General features: G+C 38.2%; 1 protein-coding gene across 1 annotated transcript in view; it reads left to right on the top strand.

The window, feature by feature from the left end:
* The window catches only part of atrnl1b (attractin-like 1b), a 65,335-nt gene extending 45,209 nt beyond the window's left edge, over positions 1-20,126 (top strand). Inside the window, exons 27-29 of the mRNA XM_030754822.1 lie at positions 10,062-10,169; positions 17,319-17,433; positions 17,999-20,126. Coding sequence (XP_030610682.1) covers positions 10,062-10,169; positions 17,319-17,433; positions 17,999-18,123 — 348 coding nt within the window. The 3' untranslated portion in view covers positions 18,124-20,126. The remainder of the gene's footprint in view (positions 1-10,061; positions 10,170-17,318; positions 17,434-17,998) is intronic.
* Positions 20,127-21,409: the final 1,283 nt, after the last annotated feature.

Below are 21,409 nucleotides of genomic sequence, written 5' to 3'. Positions count from 1 at the left end.
TAATGGGCCAGAGGAAAGAAGGATGAAAGGATAGAGCACAGATACTGTGAATGACCAAAGGAAAAGGTGGATATTAATCATTAAAATTCAGTGTTGGAAAGATGGGGTTGAATAAGATGGGGAAGAAAAAGGATTAAAGATGAGATGATTGGCAGTAGAAATGATAAAAGAGGGTTAGAAGGATACTGCGGAGGAAATTTAGGCAAATAGCAAATATATGCAAATTCATCTCGGTGCCCTTAACCCGAACTGCATTGGGTGGTTTCTGGTTTTTGTAAGAGTAACCGTCATTTCCATCTCCTCAGTGAATCCATACATTCTCCTAGATGCTGTTTGATCCTCAATAGCAGGAAGTTTAACTTGTGCATATCCAGCCTTTATGACATGCAGTCTACTAATAAATCTCTCACAATTTATATCCCCATTGGGGATGACATTGATAATTATAGGATCTGAATTTTATATCCTCTAATTGATATATGAAAATAAACAAGAATGATAGCTGCCATGAGTTCGAATCATGCCTATCCAAAGAATTAAAGTCAATAAAAAATTAATGCAAACAGATGGGCTCATGACATTAAAATTCTGCTCACTTTTTCTGTTTGCTCATCTGTTTTGTCACCGTCCTTCAGCCGTCAGCTCAAAACAATATAGTTAAATAAAATCCACCATATCTTAATTTCACTTGGTTAAAAGTTTTGTTCTGACTAAAATAGCATATACATCTATCTAGTGTGTATTTTATTGCTGTGTATTTGAAGGCACACCTTCTGAAGTCATGTATCTGTCTCTAGAAATAAGCAATGCCCTTTTTCCACGAAACATCATGCAAGTAAGGGCTCAGTCACACAGGCTTAGAATATATACCCCCCCCCCCCCCCCCCCCCCCCCCCCCCCCCCCCCCCCCCCCCCCCCCCCCCCCCCCCCCCCCCAATAGTTGGCAAGTGGTTGCTGGTTGTCACTAGGTAAAAGTAGTTGCAAAGAGAGTTGGTAGCAAAATTGTGTCAGTCTCCCATAGTTTGTATGGAAGATGCTCACTTCTCTGCAGCAACTACTTGCAGAGTGGTAGTAAAACTTGGAAGTTTCACTACTACTGCAGCAACACATTTTAAAAGGGATAAGTTTTACTTTAAAGGCAAAAGTTTTTTGTTTTTATTTTGCACTCCAAGGTTGCCAGGGGGTCACCAACTGGTCTCTAGGCCTGTTAAAGGAGGCCTTAGTAAATCTTACTTTCCATACCTACACCTGCGCTTTTGAATCTGATTCCATCCTGCACCCTAAAACAAACATAGATGTGAAATTTTCATCAGATATTTTTTGTCCATGCACTCAAACCAAGTTGAGCCAGCAGATTTTGTACAACCAATGTGTGATATATTTAAACCTGTGCTACTTGTGTATTCTGAAAAATGCAAATTTTTGGTTATAAATGTGTAAAAAAAAAAAAAAAAACCCAAAACAACAAGGTTTCTGTCATGTCCTTTTCAGGTGTCCTACTTTTAAAGAAACATTTTAAGGAGAAGCAGTGTTGGTAACCTTTTCCTGAAAGCTGTAACAGCCTGGAGGGTGTTATTCAGTGCTGTAATGGGTGCTTCAGCTGTGCAAGTAGTTTTTAACTACTTCTTATGTGGCAGCTTTCATGAGCGCTCTTCCATAATACCCAAGAGATCATTACAGAACCAGTTAAGGTCTGTTTTATATGCTATCAGAGTAAAAAAGTTTCATGTATGAAGTAGGACATCTAATGCATTATTTTACTAAGTACTTGTATCTTTTAAGTCTTTGAAGCTATAAGGTCAAAACACTAATTTTCCTCTTCATATTTCATAGTGCAGTTATTACAATAATTGTAAACATTATCTTGATGCAGGCCTGTTTTCTCCCATTTACCATCATTTGCAATCATCAGTTTAGGATTACATTTAAAAAGTACTTTATTAGACATCAGTGAAACTAATGCTTCAGCTGGCAAAAGGATCAAAAGGAACAGTTCTGTGAGTGACCTTCAGCTTATATCCGCTTCTCAGATTTCTTTAGTATCCTCTATTATAAGTCTCTAACGGATGTATGCATAAGTCTGATTCTAATCCAACCTTTGCACCCTTTCCCTAGATACTTTCACTCAGTTTGCACATTCACACGGAGAGCCTGCTTTATTAAGGGCAATTCTTAAACCAACTAGCCTTACGATTAAGTGGCTTATAAAGCTGTGCCAATGCAGGCTTGCTAACCTCAGGACTCTCTCTGTAACAAACAAAATTAAACGTCTTTCTTGGAAAAATGTGTACAGTTATACATGTCCCTGGACATGTTTGAAAAATTATTTGTAACTTAATGATTATCTTTTTAATTTTTGCCATTATAAACACATATGGAAATGGAAAATTGGAAATCGGAACATTTGGAAATGTTGAAAAAGCTTGAAAGGATTTAAGAACTGACATGGAACAGGCACATTTTCTAGAAGGAGATGGACATGATCCTTCTACATGCATCTGTCTAAAGCTGTATTTTTACCATTAATTAAGAAACCCTCCAGCAGTATAGAGTTATACTCTTCACGCAGTGGGAGGGTGAAAGGATGGACTAGAACTGAACCATAATCAATCCTTAAGAAAAGAACCCCCAAAAACCTCCAAGCAATATTTTCGGTTTGTAGCATTGTCTGCTCTAAAGGCAGCTACACAAAATTACCTTCATTTCCTAGAGTGGACAGTCTTAACTCTATACAGGCAATTCTTAGCATCTTCATTAGGCTCTAGTGACCAACCTTTATAGGTACAGTATACAACTGGTAACTAAAGAAAAACCATAAATTCACTTGTTTTGAACACACGTGCTGAAGCAGTAGGTCTCATATAGCATTAGATTAACTGACTTGGTTCTGCCAATTTGTCTCATTGGTGAACTGATTTGGCTCTTTTGTAAACACTGTGTCCAGTTAATTTGAAAGAGTTGGTGAACAGCCTCAGCACTTAAAGACTTGTCCAAGTGCAAGATGGAAGGATTTGGTCTGTGGGCCATTTAAACCTCAATCTGACATAAGGGCATGGAATGAATGAGTCCTAATGAGGCTTTCAGGGATGGCAGAGACAATAATGAGATTCTGATTAGGCCAATTGGCATATGGATATCTGATACTTTTTGGCTTTTTGATGTGAAGTCTGTATTAGTCCTTCTGGGCTGTGCTAGATCGAAAAGGCAATGCGTTTATATCAGCCAGATTCTCTACTCAATTTTGGATTTTTTTCTAGGATCAAATTTGAGTATTTGTATATATGCAAGCAATCATTGTCTGGACATAATCCTGAAAATTAGCTGTGAATGGAGGACAGGCCAATACTAAATAAGAGCATCTAAGAAGCTTTGAAGTGGTGAATATGTAATTCCTTGTATTTACTTAATTTTACAATGCTGATCGTTTACCGCACTAAAGCAGTAATTGGATAACGGGTTCCTTTTTGTCTGGACTTGAAAGGATATGGTAGCAATGTGACAGGTTTTGTATTTGAATAATTTTAGTTGAGGGTAGGTGACAAGACTTGGATCCTGAGTGGGGACAAAGGGAGGAAGACAACAGCTGTAAATGCCACAGAAGAGGATAAGGGCTGACCTCTTTGAAACTACCTGTGGGGGGAACAGAAGGGGAGGGAATGTTGACATTTCACAAGACCGCGACAAAAAGATGATGCACACACGAGTACATGAATTTATCTAATGCAGCTCCTCTCTTTATCTCTCTCGCACACAGAGACATGCTTTGCAACATATGTAAATACAGATGGTTGTGCAGAGCAATGATCCTTGGTGCTATTGTAGGAGAAAGGACCATTCTTATGACATTATCATGGCCTTCATAACTGCTGTGGCCAAATGTGATAGTGTGATGACTGTTGTGTCAGGTGAGGAATGTAAAAGTTAAGGGCAAGGGCTTGTGTCATCTATTGTGGCATGTCTGTTTCCATTTACTTTTTTTCTCTGTGAATTTGTGTTTTGGGAGGACTGTCATCATACAGAAATCTTTGGTGTCCAGGCTCATTCTTCTAGAATGATTTTTCTGTCACAAAGTGGCATACCATTAAAGTTACATAGTGGGGTTCCTGAGTACTGAGGTGCACAGTGCACAAAGGTGACCGATGCTCTGCTGACTCCATAACTACAGACTTCCAGTCTGCAGTTGGCATTAACAGCCGCACAAAAACTGTGTGCCAAGAGCTTTATTGCATGGGTTTCCTGTGGGTTTAATGTGTAGATGGCCCCTACTATTATCCATAAAATTATCTTCTTAAAATTGGGAATTTTATGGTTGATTTTTGTTTGTACTGATGTCCACATGACCATCAACTGACCATCAAGGATTTGCATACACAGAAACTATGCTAAATTTACTGGCTACATATGCATCATCTACGCACACCAGGAAATGTAATTAAAACAGCTGCTTACGTGTGATGTTCGCAGGTGTCTGTTTGCTTGTCTGCATGTGAGTGTAATCCAGGCCTTAGCCAGAATAATCCAAACCAAAGCCATTTGTGTGTGCGGATGTGTTGTTTCAAATACTGTTTTGCATAAAAGACCCTTGAGTTTAAAAGCTGAACAGCGTTAAGTGTTTATTGAAAGTGATTGCAATGACAGTCACTTTAATTTAGTTACAAAGAATGTAAACAAATACTTCAGTGACAATACAAAGGCCGGTATTCCAAAGAGGACTGTACATATTCGACTGGCCAACACCTAAACAAACATCCCGCTTTTACATACAGGCACCAAGAGCCTTAAGTATCACCCAAAATAGCCGCTTTAAACACACCCATTTGGATAGCCTGATTTATTATTGTGCTTGCATTGACAGAAGTAAAAGCAACACATTACTAAACACATAATTTTCACTTGTCCCTTTGCAGACTTGTTGGTCTCAGTGTCTGCTCTTGAAGAGCTCAATCAGCAGCCATCGATTGCTACAAAAAGATTATCCTACTCTTAAGCCTCTTGTCACCTTGATTGTCCTTTGTTCAGTTTAAAGTTTGCACTCTAATAAATTCGCCTTATATTACACATCGAGCACAACTGTTGTTAGTTGTCCAACTTAGGTCATAGCTTACCCTTGGAAGTTTAGAAGCCATCCTGCTAATAAGTTGCTGTTTCATATATTCATTTAACCTCATATCTTCAAGCAATTCAACATTTTGTTTTCCATTTTAAAGTGTTTACTTTTATTTTTATTCTGCAGGACAGAGCCTGTGGGTATAGCCAGTGATCTTTGAAAGGGACAAAGTGACCTGCTTAGGTGTAGAATATGCTCAGAGGCGGGATGACACCTACCCTTTTATAGAATCCAGTGAAGGGAACAAAATGCTGTATTCACTAGACAGATAATTCATGCACTCACTTGCCAAATTAATCAAGTTGCATAGTAATGCACTCCATGCCCACCCTTATCAAAACTGTGAATGGCTCCAGCTTGTATTCTTGACAAAATCAGTCTGTCATTGCACAAACGTTAATTGGTTTTACAGAGTTCACTCTTGCCTTTTGTGAGTAACTTAGTATTCATTTCTAGAATCTCTCTGGTATTGTATTGGACCTTTGATGATTGTATTGCCAGCCCATTTTTGAAGCATGTTCTGGACACAGAGAAAAGCTCTAGCATTCCCTGACTTTGCTCCGGCTCTCTTTTTGAGGTTTGTTGCTGCTTTAAATTAATTCTGCAGCATGATAAATAACATTACTTCTATCTGACATTTAAGATGAATGCTGTTGGATTTGAAGCTTTTCTGTTGGAACCAATAATAACCGTTGAGCTGTTTACTTGTTTTGCAACAACTTTGCTGGGCCCTTCGTCCTGTGTTTATCTTATTGAAAAGGGCAAAAATTTCTCATTCTGACTTGTGGTGGCCTAGGCAGGTCAGATCTATTGGTTTGGTATTGCTGGTTTGATGTTTAATAGTAGAGATGTACCACAATCTAACACAGGACCTCAGATGTAAGTTTAAAAATCGGAGCTACAGAAGAAAAATCAATCAGGTGATCAATCTCAATTTCATATTGTTGGTTTTTTTCTTCTTCTTGGCTTTACCTCCCCTAGGCAATGTTTTCAGAGTGAAGCAACAAATATGTGTGGTGTTGTACCAGTAAGTCTGTACAACAATACAGTAATAGTTGAGTCTTCAAAAATAATGCACTGATATAGAGCAATGTGAAAAACAAAGTATGCCCTCTTACAGTTCTAAGGTTTTACATATCAGGACATAATAAAACATCATCTGGCCCTTGCCGGGTTCTAAAATGTTTTAAGTACAACCTCAGATACACAAAAAAACACATATTATAACATGTCATTATTTATTTAACAAAACAAAACCAAAATAAAGACGCACTGTGTGAAAATCCAATCCAATGACTTTATCAGTCTCTGACGTTGTTGTGGAGAACTTTTGGCCCACTCTTCTGTACAACGTTGCTTCAGTTCATTGAGGTTTACAGGAATTCTTTTATGCACAGCTCTCTTAAGGTCCCACCACAGCATTTCATTTAATTTGACTGTACAATACTTTGGTATACAGAGTTCATGGTCAACTCAATGACTGCAAGGTGCTGATGTTCCATAGCTGCAATACTGCAAAAAGTTCAGTTGGATTAATCAAATGCATTTCATTAGCATCACTCTTAATTCATGTGGGAGCCTTACAGTTGTACTTAGTTTTTCACACACTACTTCTGCATTTTTGCTTGATTTTATTTAAATAAATAATGACATGATGTAATATGATGTGGTGGTGTTCATCTTAGTTTGTACTTAATGTAAAATTTGGTAAGGACCAGATTTATTTATTTATTTTTTTTAAATTGTGTCCTGATAAGTGAAACCTTAGCACTGAAAGACAGTATGCTTTCTTTTTCACATGATAGTATGTGTTTCACTGTTTGTGATACACAGAATATACAGAATACCGTGGCTGTATAGCTAATTTTTAAAATTGGCCCACACATTAGAGACTGGATATTTTACTCTATATGAAGTGATTTCCAGCTTTTTAAAAGTACGACCACAGTACAGTAATGGTGCGGTCACAGTATTCAAAGAGTCCTTTGTAGAAATAGTGGAAGAATCGAGAAACAAGGGAATCAACGGCCAAACCTATTAGCTACTGATGATGTAGACATTAATGGTTGTTTCAGCTGTTTAGTGGCAGGGATATCTCTCTACTTGTTACCATAGTAAAGTTTTACTTTTTTTTTTTTTTTTTTGGACTACTGTGTCCATAACTTGAATTATCATGGAATTTGTTCTCTGTTCATATTTGGGGGATGAACAGATGCTGTTTGTGTTTGCAATCTGGACTGATTGTTAATCAGGCTGTAATTCTGTGAAAGTCAGCAAACTTCCTAAGTGATTTGTATTGCTTTTGATTGGTGATAATATGCAGGCATTTTTATTTCCCAGTGGCCATTGAGAATAAAGTTATGCCTCACTTTCCATTTTTTTAGATAGGACTGCGAAATAATCTACATGGATTGAGAGCTAAGACAAATGAGGAAGCAACAGTTGCTACACTAGCATACTGGTGACGTTGTTCTAATAATGAGGAAGCCGGGTACAATCATAGATTGTATCTTGTGCAAATTAGTATGCTGTGCCTATATAGAGCTAAGCCCAAAAAATATTTTCTGTATATTATTATTGTTTCACTTTTAGGTTAACTAAAGCTGCATTCCACAAAAGCTTTATTAGATATCTGCAATATTTGACATGTGATCAATTCTGTAATAAGCTTGTGTACATTTTTTTTTTTTTTAATTTATAATCTACAAAAATATTCTAATGCTTTTGGTCCTATTTGAAGAACCCTCTTAGTAATGAGTCACTGTTTGCTACTGTATATCATATTAGTGTTACGACATCCTTTTTTGGTGTTTTCCTGTGTGCACCTTCAACAGAACCTGTTACACAGATTGAGTCCTTGATATACTGCTAGCCCCCCCCCCCCCCCCCCCCGTTCATTTCTACAGTGCTGTCAACCTTTCTAGACCTCATATGAATTTGCCAATTAATTGGCAGACTAATGAATACCTAATTATATTGAGGGTGAGTCAGGGTGAGGGTCTGGACACAAGATTTTCAGGGTTCATTACTGCCCCAAGGACAAATTCCTATGCCACCAGAAAACTCAGTGTTCTCATACAGCTGACCCAAACAGTCACACAGTTTTCTTAATGAGATAGTATGAGATAAATTGAAAAGTGCTTAAATGGTCTATTGTAGTTGAAAAATCTGACTTTTTTGTGTAAGATAAACTAAAGAAGGCACGCACAAAAAGAAAAAAAAGTAAATTTTCGGTTTTCCAGCTGTGTTGAGCAAAGCGCAGCGCAAGCATGTTGGCCGAGGAGCACTTGTATGTGCCGCGGTCAAAGTTCAACACAGTTTTATTATTAGAATTTATTGCCTTTTCTGCTTCAACTAATTCTGATTCACTAAAATCACTAAAATAGGAACAGTCGTAAGAATCGAATAAGTTGCACAGGTTTCATGAATTCGACGCTAATTTTGCATACGCGCTTGCTGTTTGCCCAGGGTAAGGCCATTTCTACGGAAATGTTAGTGAATGAGGCCCAGTGGCCCCTTTTGACCACAACCATCTGTTCTACTCCTTTTGATCTCTCTCGCCTGCCTACAATTTGAACTGTTGCAATGCGATCTTATTGTTGAAATCTCTTTGTTCCCATTACATTAAAGTATGTGTGGGAGCAAACACACTCACTCACAGACAGACTCTCATAGTAAAAACGATACCAGCCATGCTGTTGTCACTGGTTAACAGTGGCCTGCATATATAGCAGCATTTAGGATTGGCCACAAAATAGGGAGTTATTCCTCAATGGTGACATGCTTTTTGGAGCACATGCATTGTATAATCCCACAAATGGCAGCAAATACGTTTTCTTTTCTGAAAGGTTTTTCTTGCAGTGACTTTTTTTTTTTTTTTTTGTATCTTTGTCCAGATGTAAAGCGATGCATAGGAGAAGTGCAGAGGAAAGTCAGGTTATGAGGCTGACCAGCACAACCACGTGAAATGCTTACTAATCTGAAGTACAATTAGATCTTAATGCAACGCACTTAAGCTCATCACAAATCCAATAACAATCACTGATGTCCTTGGCGCTAAAATGGCAGCCTATTTAGATATTGATCAGACAATGATGAAAGTGTGGCGCTAGTTGTTTTACAATATTGATTAATGAGGAACAAGAGAAGCTATTTTCTGCTCAGTCAAAGCCACAGAAATTGTCACTGAGGTGATAACTTGCCCGCAGCTTGGAGAGAAACCTGTAAATATGTTGCAGATTGTGTTGATCAAATCTGGAAAGACACATTCATACACTGATAGTTGTAATTTTTAATATTAATGTAAATTAGATGTGTCTAATGTTATGTCTTTCTGTTTTAATGATTGTGTTTTTAAAAAATATTCTGAATATTTCTGTACCTCCTATTTGTACATGATACATTTTTTAAATACATATTTGCATTTATTTCAGTTTAATAATATATTTAAAAAACAACAATTATGGACAGCTTATATTATAATAATAAAAATAATATAAAAATAATTTTCAAGTGGAGTTGGAGCTCAGTGATTAGTAATTCTCCATGTCTTTAAGTCATGGGCATTTATGGGTAGTCTTTCATTGATATCTGCTATTGATTTTTGGCCTCATGCTGTAATAGCCCTGTAGGCCCAGGTTATACTTGATGAAGTCAGTATTTCATTTTTTGTTCTTCATTCTTTCTCATTCTTAAACCTATGAAGTATATTACTATAATATGTTACATGACAGCTTACAGAACATCATCATCATCATATTGATTTGGGGTGTCCTTTAAATGAAAGCCTTTTTAGGATTTTTATATCTTGATGTAAATTATGTCTATAACTGTGTACTATGTATGCAGTTATATGCAGCAGAACACATTTCCCAAAGGCTTTTCACTGTTTCTATTGTTGTATTAGAGTATGCATTGTGTTTTGATTATCTGTCATCTGTGTTTGGTATTACAGCAACTGATGAGAGAGCGTCAGCAGATGGCCAGTCGTCCTTTTGCCTCAGTTGATGTTTCATTGGAAGCCAGAGGAGAAGTAACAGAAGTATTGCAGCCTGTGCTTGATGTGAGTCTCACTCACTTGAATACACACACACACACACACACACACACACACACACACACACACACACACTCAAATATAGCACAGTATAGTGCTATATTTTTAGTCTCTTCTTTATTTTCTGTTGTACATATTGTTGCAGCTGAATTTTCACATATTAAGGCCAGCATATGTATAAGTAATCCATGTGAGCCTAAAGGTCAGGCTTCAGGGTGCTCTAAACACTGCATTTCACAGTTTCTTTAGCTCTTTGCTCTGTATGATATCAGTAAAGGCAGATGTCATGCAGAGCATAGAAGCCTCATCTACCCGCTGTCCAAACCTTCTGTTTGTGAGGCATAGCCAATGAGATGAAAGTTAGCTTCAAGGGTTTGAAAAGCAAGTGGGAAAGAAAATGGCTTGTTTCAATCAGGGGGATGAACTGTAGTAGAGTCCTATATTAAAGATGTGAAGAACAATAGGTCCCCTTTTATACGCATGTAAAGACTAAGCTGCTTTTTGATTACTGTGTTCCTGTAGCATCTTGAAAAAGACTTGCAGAGTGATGGTTGACAGTGAAGCCTTTATGCATTTGCTTCATTGTGATTATTGAAATGCCCGTTCATAAAATCCTTTATCTCAAAGAACCATCAGTTTTGTCACAGGCCGCAAACTGAGACTGTTATTTCCGTTTTGTTATATTTGTGCTGGCATCCAATATAAGCAAGCATATTTTAGTTAGTGCTTTTACTGACATACACAATATGGCAGTTATTATTGCTGCATAATTAGGGGTTATTGTTCCGTATTCAGCCAGCTCATGTCATCTACACAAAATATTTCAACCTTTTATTCAGTCGTCCAGTCAATAAGGAATCTTCCAGTTGTGACCCTTTCTGTCTGTGTCTCTTCCTTTTGTGTTGTCCTCTACAATCATTTTCCAATCTGTGTTTTTATTTTTAACCCTTAAAAAAAAAGAAGCATCTTTTATATGTAGCATGTCACAATGCCAGGATTTAAAAAAATGTACTTTTTAAAATGTTTTTTATGGTGGTTTTAATTTTCTAGCAAAAAGCAATGACTGCTGCTCTTAAAAGCGTCACTGAATAGAGATTGCGTGCTCCGATATTAAAATGATGACGTCAGGATGCTTTTGGAGCCTTTCATAATTTCATGGCCCACCGGGTATATTTTACTCTGTTTTCATTTTGCCTAATTTGTCCACTTTGGTTGTTTACTGGGAATATGCCACATGGTGCTTCTGCATTCAAAATGTGATTGATAATTTGTTATTTTAGCTTGGATGCGCATACACCTTTGCTGTGAATTACTCTGTAGCCTCCAGTTGCTCCTGGTCTTATCTGTTCCTCCCATACAAATAGAAAGTAGAGGTGTAGGCTGGCACTGAATGCAGTGTGGGGCTTGATACCATGTGGAATAAAAGCATATTTTAAAGTTATATGGAGAGCTACATTGTCATCATAGCAACAGAAGACCAATTTCTGAGTTGGAATGAGCTGTGTGTCACTTGCTGCTGAGAGAAATAAAATCACTGTGGCAACCAGCAAAGAGGCACTACATTAGCTATTAGTGTACCGCTGAGTGGTGCACACCATGCATTATGGTATTGTGAAGGGCAATGTAAAGAGCAAAAGAGGAGGAAAACAATGCTTCTTAGCTATCTGAGTGCCCTATATTGTTTCACCCTTAAAGCGGCACTGTACAGCCTAAATTCGAGTGGTGTTGGAAGCCAGTGCTTTGCCTTGATTCAGGTAAAATGTTAATTACATACTTGCCAGTGAAACATGTGTCCATCTGTTGTTTAATAATTTATTGCAGTGCTGTTCCTCCCCCACCTGCACAGAAATCAAAGATGATGTTCTCATTACGCGGCACAGTAAAGAGGAGACTTTGTAGCCACTGGAGAGTATAGCTGTAAACAATGTTGCAAGCTGTTTTGAAAATGATAAACAAAGCATACATCGGCAGTCTCCTGTTGCTCAACCCTTTCAAGATGCAGAATTGACCTTTAAATATGTGACTTTGAATTCTTTGCTTAATGCCGGCCTTTAATTAATTTATTAGAAAAGTTCTGTGGAAGAAAACACCTAAAAACTTCATACAATTCAACATGCACTTGTACTAAATTTATTTCAATACATTTTGGGTTTGTTCCCTTTTAAACTTGTATTACCACATATTCATACACGTAGATTTTCAGATTTTTTTTCAGTGCTCTTGTGATCAGATTTGCAGATGCTTAAACTACAGTCACAATAGGGAAAACAGACGTTTGAGATTGTGCCACAACCGAAATTATGGCCACTGTGTGCAGTTAATTTGTGATCTTGTTATTTTTGAAATGGTTGCTTTAAAGACGGGTCTGAAACCACTCAGTCAGCTGCCATCTTCAAAATGATTTGGGTGTGTCATGATGGCAGCGCTATCACTTTGATTGAATAGGGTCATGTTGGCAATTACATGCAATCTGTTTGTGATAATACGGTGATTTAAAAGTGATAAATCAGCGAAAACTGCAAGTCTGCTGCCGTCTTCATACACAAAATTCAGATTAAACAGGAATTATTATTAACTACTTACTACTGACTCCAGTCAAAACCTCATAGATCTGAAGGAGAAATTCCTCCACAAACAGTGATGCAGTTGCTGCAGGATGGCAATTTAACTACAAAATTTCCTGGGCGTTTGGCAACCTTGCTTTTATATAAGAATATAACCAGAATGCAACCGGTCGGCAACCAGTCGAATTGAGTCCGCTATTGCAAAGAGACGCATCACGGTCAAGTTGTGCTCATCAGTGCAGACTGTGCAGAATGCAATGTGTTGACAGTATGTCTGCATTTATAAAATAGATTTGCAGACTTTCACCATTAAGAGTGACTAGCTATCCATTAAGTAGTTACTACAGTTTTGCATTAAATCACTAACTTAAACATGGAATTTCTTATGCATTTATTACTCCAATACTAATGAAATTTAAGCTTCCATTTGTTAAAAGAATTTGCATCGAGGAGCTATGTCTGTGTCTTATATGTATACATGGACGCATTGTATTGAAAAAGTCCCTTGCAGATTTTTAAATAAGCATTTTGGACATACGTTTAGTTGCAAAATCTAATCTACGTGGTTCCAAATGTGCAAATGCATACATTGGACCACTAACAGCTCAATTACATGCCTTGGCACCAGCTGAAGGTGAACCATATCAAACCAGCCTATTTCTCTTTTCTAAAGGTTAATTGGTCAGCATCTGGAGCCAGTTAGCTATTGGAAATATTTGTTGATGTCAAAGAGGACACAGTTGTTGCGCTTTGTATTTGTTTCACCAGCCCAGACACACTGGTTTGATGCAGTAAAATAGTAGAATAGGTTTTTGAATATCATATCCACAATAAAAGCCGGTGCATATTGCACAGGAAACAAAACCCACAAAGGTCTTAATGTGTTCAGCCATGAACGTGAAAAACCTTATCCTTTGGCTGCACTGTCTGGATTGATCTCACTGAATTAGTTAGTAGCATGTCTCTGTCACTACTTACAGACCCTCCAGCTGGTCTGAGAGTGAAAATTATAACAGCCTTTGTGCCATTTTATTCCATTTGGTTAGTTTAAACTCCCAAGATGGACATTGCTTTTAGCAACCAAGATGTCAGCAGCTGTTGGACAGAGCCATTCGTGCCCAAACACTGCAGACCAGAGCCTCTATATTCACGATGGCCGGCAGTCAACATATGGAGCCACTAACGAACAGCTAGTATGATGGATGACACCTGTCAGTGGGGAAAGGAAAACAGATACATTGTGTGTGTGTGTGTGTGTGTGTGTGTGTGTGTGTGTGTTTTGCATTCGTGTATGCGCGTTTATGTGCTTGGATGGTCGTAAATGACCAGAATACACTCCTTATCCTGAAAGGGTTGCTTTCCTTGGAAGATCTAAAACTTGTCTAATTTTCAGATATTTTAAAAGGTGTTGATAGAAAAAGCAACCGTATGGCTGAGCTGGAAGGAAATTACTTTGCTAATAGCTTTATTTGACTTTCCTCTGCATTGGAGGAATGCTTTAATTTTCCCAGAGCAATGTAAGCATTTCGATGAATTGAGAGTGAGCCAAAAGGAAGGAGGTGGTTTAACTATCCTGCTGCCCCACACAAACAATAATGTGTCATTTATAGTTTGATTCTAACAATTACAGAGCTGGTGTTGCAGTACTTTTTTTTTTTTTTTTTTTTAAACAAAAACAGCTAAGCATTCATTTTCACGCCCCGTCATCTTTGATTTAATCTACAAATATTTGCTACCAAAGTGCCACAAACACACAAAATTGTTGATGTACATGGTAAAGAGAGGTCAGCAGCAAAACTGCATGCACAAGCAAGTGTCACATTTATCAAATGGAAATTTCTGAACGGATCAGGATATAAAACCATTTACTTTCTCATGCTAATCTGCACTAAACACAAACAAGAGCTTAGATTTGGAGTTTACCTAAGGGTGGCATTAGATAAAAATTCAGGATCACTAATTAAAAGAGGGGGAAAACATCCTAAGGGGACTACAAATAAACTGTAAATCCCAAATGTTGAGGCTGTTAAGAGTTTTAACAAGATCACTACAAACTCACCAGCATCTGACCAGTCATAAAAATAAATCCTGCAGACATCATTGCACCATCTCCACAGTTTTAGTAGTAGTTGCAATATTTGTGCGCTATCACCTAAGTTATTCATGCCTAAAAATACCACCTGAATTGTTCTTAAATCAGTCATTACCTTTAAACTTTACAATTTCTACTTTAGTATTTCTCTAATTGTGTAAAGACAGGCAGTATTTCTGCATTTGCTGGTGAGTGGTGCTGATGAATCAGAGTTTTGTTTCAATTTTGCTAATTTGGAACAGCTGTATGATGTGTCAGCCAGTGGTCCATACAAGTGTATCTCAAAATCATCAAAAAAAAAACCCCAACATGGAATAAATTAGCTCCCTTATATGAATGTGGCTTATGTAGCTATTCATTAGCAGGATCACTTGAATGGTCATGAAATGGCTGGCAATTTAATTACCCTCTAATGTCAGTCGCAGTTTTAATATTACCCTCTCGATCATGAATGTGCCTGAGCAGATGCATGAGAATATTGTGTTCTGACCATCCAACCTAATTGGATTGTGTAACGATGCACATAAACAAACAGGAAGTCTCTGATCAGCCTACAATACCGAAACCTGTTTCACGAATATGTAGCACGACTCTTCATATTGTGCTTATGAAGGGTTTGACTGATTCAGAGTTTTAGATATTGATGATTCTTGAGGCTAGCTGGACTGATCCAGGGTCATTCTCCCAGGGAGCCAGCTTTGCATGTAAATTAGCTTTAAAAAATGAAAGATGCTGGAAAACAGGTCTAGTAAAGTGTGTACACCTCAAGTTTAATAATTGATTAACAGTTTGCACTTTTAATGGGGCTTGTTTTAGTACTTTGGTCTCTAGTCAACCCTTCCATTTCCATCTTATTTTTTTTCTTCACCTTTGTCCTGCTCGCCCTTCTTCTCATCTGTTTGTCTCTCGTTAATAGTTGCAGATGATTTCTAGTGCAGATTAATGGAAAACAACAAGGACCAAAGTAGACAGCATTAATAACCTCTGCAGATTATTTGAATCCTGCAGTGGGCTCTCTTTTGATTAAGGATAAAGTTAGTACCTCTTTAAATCAACATTCAGTAGTTTTAATGCTGTCACCAATCTGATGAGTCTTGTAGTTCTGCTGCAAAGTTCAGATGGTACAGTCAGAATTTGGTGTAAATGTATGGATCCACTATGCCTTGTGTATCAGTGGCTCAGGCTGGTGGTGGTGGAGTAATGGTGTGGCACACTTTGTTCCCCTTAGCATAAACTGAGCATTGTTTCAACGCCACAGCCTACCTTCGCATGACCGTGATCATCCCTATATGACAACAGGCTGCTTCCAGCAGCATAACGCGCTATGTCTCAAAGCTCCAGTCATCTCAAACTGCTTTCTTGACAATAAGTTCACTACTCCAACCCAATATTAGCAAGGGTGGCCAGTGAGTGTAGTTATGTAGTTAGTTTTAGCTACATAGGCAAAGGTCCTCAGATGTGACCGTGCCATTACTAAGTAGCATCCTGTAGTGGTGAATCATGGCATTTCAAATGGCAAAGTTAATTGTTGCATAAAAAATTATACTACAGGCTTCATAGGAAATAAGACTGTGCATAGTTTTAATAAATGAGTCAGCGAAGCAGTACTGAATTACGCTGGAATATGCTGAAACGTTTTGTTTTTTTTTTGCCATTTGACGGCTAAAACTAATAAGACGTGCACTCCCCGCATCTTTCATTCTTAAACTCACTGTGTATATTAAGTATATCAAGGTTTTTGGAGTCAGTGCTTCTTTAAAATACCAAAAACACCGATGTTTTTGTTTTTGCAGGGTGAAATATACAGCAGATTGCAGCAGAATATATTTAAACAAATTACTGAGTCCGACTCCTGATTTTCACGTTTTAATGGATGTGCTTATGCAGACCTGTTTTTTTTTTTTTTTTTCCCTCCCATTTTGCCTCTGCTGCCTCTCTCATCTCCATTTTAAATTCAGCCACAGAGGGGAAAAAAAAAAGTCAATTCCATTCAGACATGTTATTATTCCACAATTTCTATCCCTTCATCCAAAACATGCTGTGAAACCCCTTGACATTCATTATCAGGATGACATGTTTTTTCACACTCGAGACGGGCAGTTTTGGCCATTAAGTCTGAGGGTAGGTCATTGCCTCCACACTTTGACTGTCTGACAGGGACACAAGTGTTTTTGTTGTGTGACCAATCAAAGCATTTGTCTCAGGAGGAGGCTGTCTTGTCTTAAGTGTTGCAACTCCAGCAGCTGATATGAGTGACATTTGGTCTGTTGCTCCCAAAAAAAAAAAAAGAAAATTCAACATTGCATGTGCCATTAAGACCATTAAGGCACATTGATTCAGGCTTAGTTGGTAAAGCAGGTTATTGTTAAAGGTAAGTCAGTTAAGTACTTTCGTTTTCCTTTCTTTTCTTAAATGCAGTATTAATGTGAATGAAGTTGTCCAGACACAGGTTGCAGCATTTCACAGTGCGGTTCCTTCTTTGTCATCCCTTTTCTTCAGGGTGCACCTAAACCTGTTGCAATGGAGCCATGTTCAGGAGGAAAAGCGGCTGTGATGACTGTCCTCATGCGCCTGCCCTCTGGGCCGTCAGGCTTACCTCCACCAGGACAGTCAGGTAACAACACAAACTGTAACCGTTTTTTGTTTTGGTTAAATGCTTTGCTGCAGTTCGTGGTGATTATGTTGAACCACAGCAGGTCATCTTGACCACGTTTACATGCCTAAATGCATCAAGTTGCTGCTGCAGTTGTGATTGGCTCATTTGATATGTGTTAACAAGCAGCTGAACAGGTGGACTTTGAGTGCATAAGCAATAAAAGCGATCGGAAAAGAGCAGGAGAACAGTACTGCGAAAGGAGGTGAATTTGAAGGGGAAAGTAGTTCAATTTAACTCCTGAGGTTCTCTGTTCTTTAAGAGCAAAGTCCCAGAACGTTTTAAGTGTTCCCACTATCTACATCACATTTAAACACAACAACCCGAACTTGAAAATTATTATTGTTACAAATGATATTGTGCTTCTAATCTCCAGAGGAAAGAACTTTGTAGAACGTGTATTTGTCTGGTTGAAATACCACATATTCATAGCAATATCCACTTTTTTTTTTTTAATTTAACTGAACAAAGGAATTTGTAGACTTTCTCACCCTCATGTTGTTCTCTCTTTCTTTCTCCTCCCCAGGACTCATTGTAGCCAGTGCACTGATAGACGTTTCACAGCAGAAACCGTCAGATTTTAAGGACAAGTCCTTGGCCATAAAGAACCGAAAAGCCCTTCCTCCAGCACACCAAGGGACCTGCGTCTGAGTCTCAACAGCTCTGTCCACTGGGTCCCGTTTTACACCATCCGACGTCATATTGTTCCAACATGTCGCAGATCCCAGCTGGAAGCCTTTCCAGAGACATGGCATGACTACATGTTACAAGATTTCACTTGGCTGCTACCAGAGAAATTTCCATGTTCCAAGAGCACAACCCGTGTTACCTTTCCTGCCCCTTTTTCACTCTATTCTGCATATGTCAACCTCAGAAATCCTTCTCCTGGATTCTGGACTCTCCCTTTAGCTCGGGCAGCCAATGGTGTGGGTTAAGCGGACATCTGCCTGTTCAGTGGCTACTACGGACAAATGAGGAGATTCTGAAACTGTTGAAGCTTCGGTCATGAAGACTTTGACACCATCAATTTGCTCAGCATGAGGAATAGCAAAGGTGTCTGTACATTAGATTGAATCAAAGTGAACTAATTTCACTTGCACCTTTTTGGAAACACAACAGATGATTGAAAATGGCTGGTAGAGATCCAGTGCATTATGCCTATAGGATTTTTGCCCCCTTTTTTTTTTGCTTGCCAACAAGTGGTATTCTATGGTGCTAAAGCATTTAGTTTGTATGCCATGACTCTTAACTCAGCCTTTGCTATGGACTGAATTCATTATGCCTTTTTCTGGGGAAAGCTTTGTGCTATTTACCATCCTGCAACCACATAGTAGCGTTTTGACAGTTAGAGCATTTTGTCATACCACTTTGTCATTTACCATTAATGACCCATTTCAGCATCTCCTGTACATACAAGTGTCATCCACGCAAATAAGCTAAAGTCTGTATTTTCAGTGGAATACTCGTACAGATGCTACAGAGATATCACTGCAACCACCACCACCACCACCAGCAGCATGTGGGTGAAGGCCACATACTGGAGGAGGCACGAACAAATCATCCAGCACCCAACTAACGCATGGAAATCTCCGAAACGTAGGAAAAGTGAAATGCATTTTTAAGCACTAAACTGGAAGTTTCATTTGTAATATTTTTTTCTTCTTCTTCTTCTTCAGTGTAGTCTCTTTTGAAGAAGTAACATAACACAGAAGAACACTGAAATCTCGACTCATTCTTTACTACAGTTTGTAACTGTATCTTTTTGCTGTGCAACTCGAGCTTGTGCTCGGACTGAAGAAGTGGGTGGATGCCATGTAGGAGAAAGATGCCTGCTTTATAAAATTACTCCAGGGACATCGTGCTCCTCCTGGCTGTTTACTAGTGTTTTTTGGGGGGAAAAATAAAAAATTCTCTTAGCAGTCCTCTAAAGCTACGACTTTATTTCAGTCTTTCAGTGCAATGGGTTGTGTTACCTTTTTATAATGCCTTGGCTTTCCATGAGCTTAAGGAGGGGAAATGTTGATCTGCAGATTTTTCAAAGCTGTCGACCATTTTTAACTCCACCACGAGCTGTACAGTGTCTTGTTGGAACAAATGTGAGTCTTTGTCACTCTTATCTCTTGAGAGTTTGTGTGTTTTGTCAGTTTTTTTTTTTTTATGACAGAATGGCAAACAATTATCTTTATTTTAGACCATGTCACCTGATAATATTATATCTATGATAAATTGTCTTTTGCTACACTTGTGTAAAGAGCATTTCCATTAATAATTTGTTTTGATATTTAACAGATTCCTGTGTAATAGCGCATTTAACTCAGTTTTTATTGTTGACTTAAATTAGTTGTTTTAATGTCAGCCTTTTTTGAATTGTGCATCTTTGAAGACTGTATGGGCATTCTCTTGCTTTTTGTTGCAAAGTGGTCACGACGATGCATTACTTTATGGTGGTATACCAGCTATTGTGTTTTAATTTTGTGTTTGTAGAGTATTCTTATACCAGTGTCATTACACAGGAATCAGGGTCTCGCTACACGGTAGGGGAAAAAAAAATGAAAAGATAAGAAACTGCATATCAGTATTCTTAAGTGTATTTTAAGGAAGGACAACATGCCAGAAATGAAATAAATAAATAAACAGACATTGAAATCTTAAAATCTTGTGCTGTGAAGTCTTTTGACATACAGTAATGTGAAAAAGAAAGTACACTTTTCAGTTCAAAGGTTCAGGAAATAAGAAAAATGTCATCTGGTCCTTAGCAGGTCTTAAAATGAGGGAAATGCAACATCATATCTACAACAACGTGACATCTTACAGCTTATCATTATTCATTTAACAAAAATTCAGACAAAATTCAGAAGCGGTGTGAGAAAAACTAAGTACCCCCTCACTCCTTCCTTAGGAATTAAGGTAAATAGCTGCCAGGTGCTCATAATGAAATGCACTCGATTGGTTAATTGATCCTCAGCAAGTGTGAGCACCTCTATAAAAGAATTTTGGGCAGTTGGCAGGTGTGCGTTAACACAATGCCAGGGAGGAATGAGTGCCATGATCTTAGAGAAGCAATCCATCACTGAATCCATCACTCTACAGTGAGAAAGATTATTCACAAGTGGGAAAACATTCAAGACAGTTGCCAATCTTTCCAAGATTGGCTGTCCCAACAAATTCCTTCACAGGTCAATCTGTTTAAGTGAAACTTGAAATGTTAGCATTCACAAGAGTACAATTAGAAAGAGACTGAACAAGTATGACTTGTTTGGAAGAATTAGCATGAGAACATGACAACATGGCTCATGAACAAACCAAAAGACTGTGGAACAATGTCCTTTAGACAGACAAGATCAAAAGTGGAGATATTTGGCCATAATGCACCAGACACAGCATATCAGCACAAACACATCATACCAACTTTCAAGCACAGTGCTGGAGGGGTAATGATTTGGGCTTGTTTTGAAGTCACAGCATCTGGGCACCTTTCAGTCACTGAGTCGACCATGAACTTGCAAGTATTCTTGAGTCAAATGTGAGGACATCTGACAGCTAAGGCTTAGCTGAAATTGGACCAATGCAATAGGACAATGACCCCAAGCACAGCGGCCAATCTACAAAAGGCAAGTCCTCAACATTATGAGAATGATAAAGTCATACAGAAAACAAATACTTTGTTTTAAAAGCTAGTGGATCATATGGTGTACTGAGTTTTTCACACACTGCTTCTGCATTTTGGCTTAGTTTCTGTTAAATAAATTAGGACACACTGTAACATGTCATGTGTTGTTCATGTGAGGTTGTATTTAAATAATGTTAAATCCTGGTAAAGCTTAGAGGGCTGAAAGCAATAATATTCTCTTAAGCGATTTGTCATTTAATCTGTATTACAACAGTTCTGACAAAATCTAAATGCAAACTACTCTAGCTTTGTGTTTAATTATTCAGA

The sequence above is a fragment of the Archocentrus centrarchus genome, chromosome 19 (assembly GCF_007364275.1).
Source record: "Archocentrus centrarchus isolate MPI-CPG fArcCen1 chromosome 19, fArcCen1, whole genome shotgun sequence".
NCBI classification, from domain to species: domain Eukaryota; kingdom Metazoa; phylum Chordata; class Actinopteri; order Cichliformes; family Cichlidae; genus Archocentrus; species Archocentrus centrarchus.
Note: the sequence above shows the minus strand (reverse complement) of the source record. Positions and strands in the feature narration are given on the sequence as shown.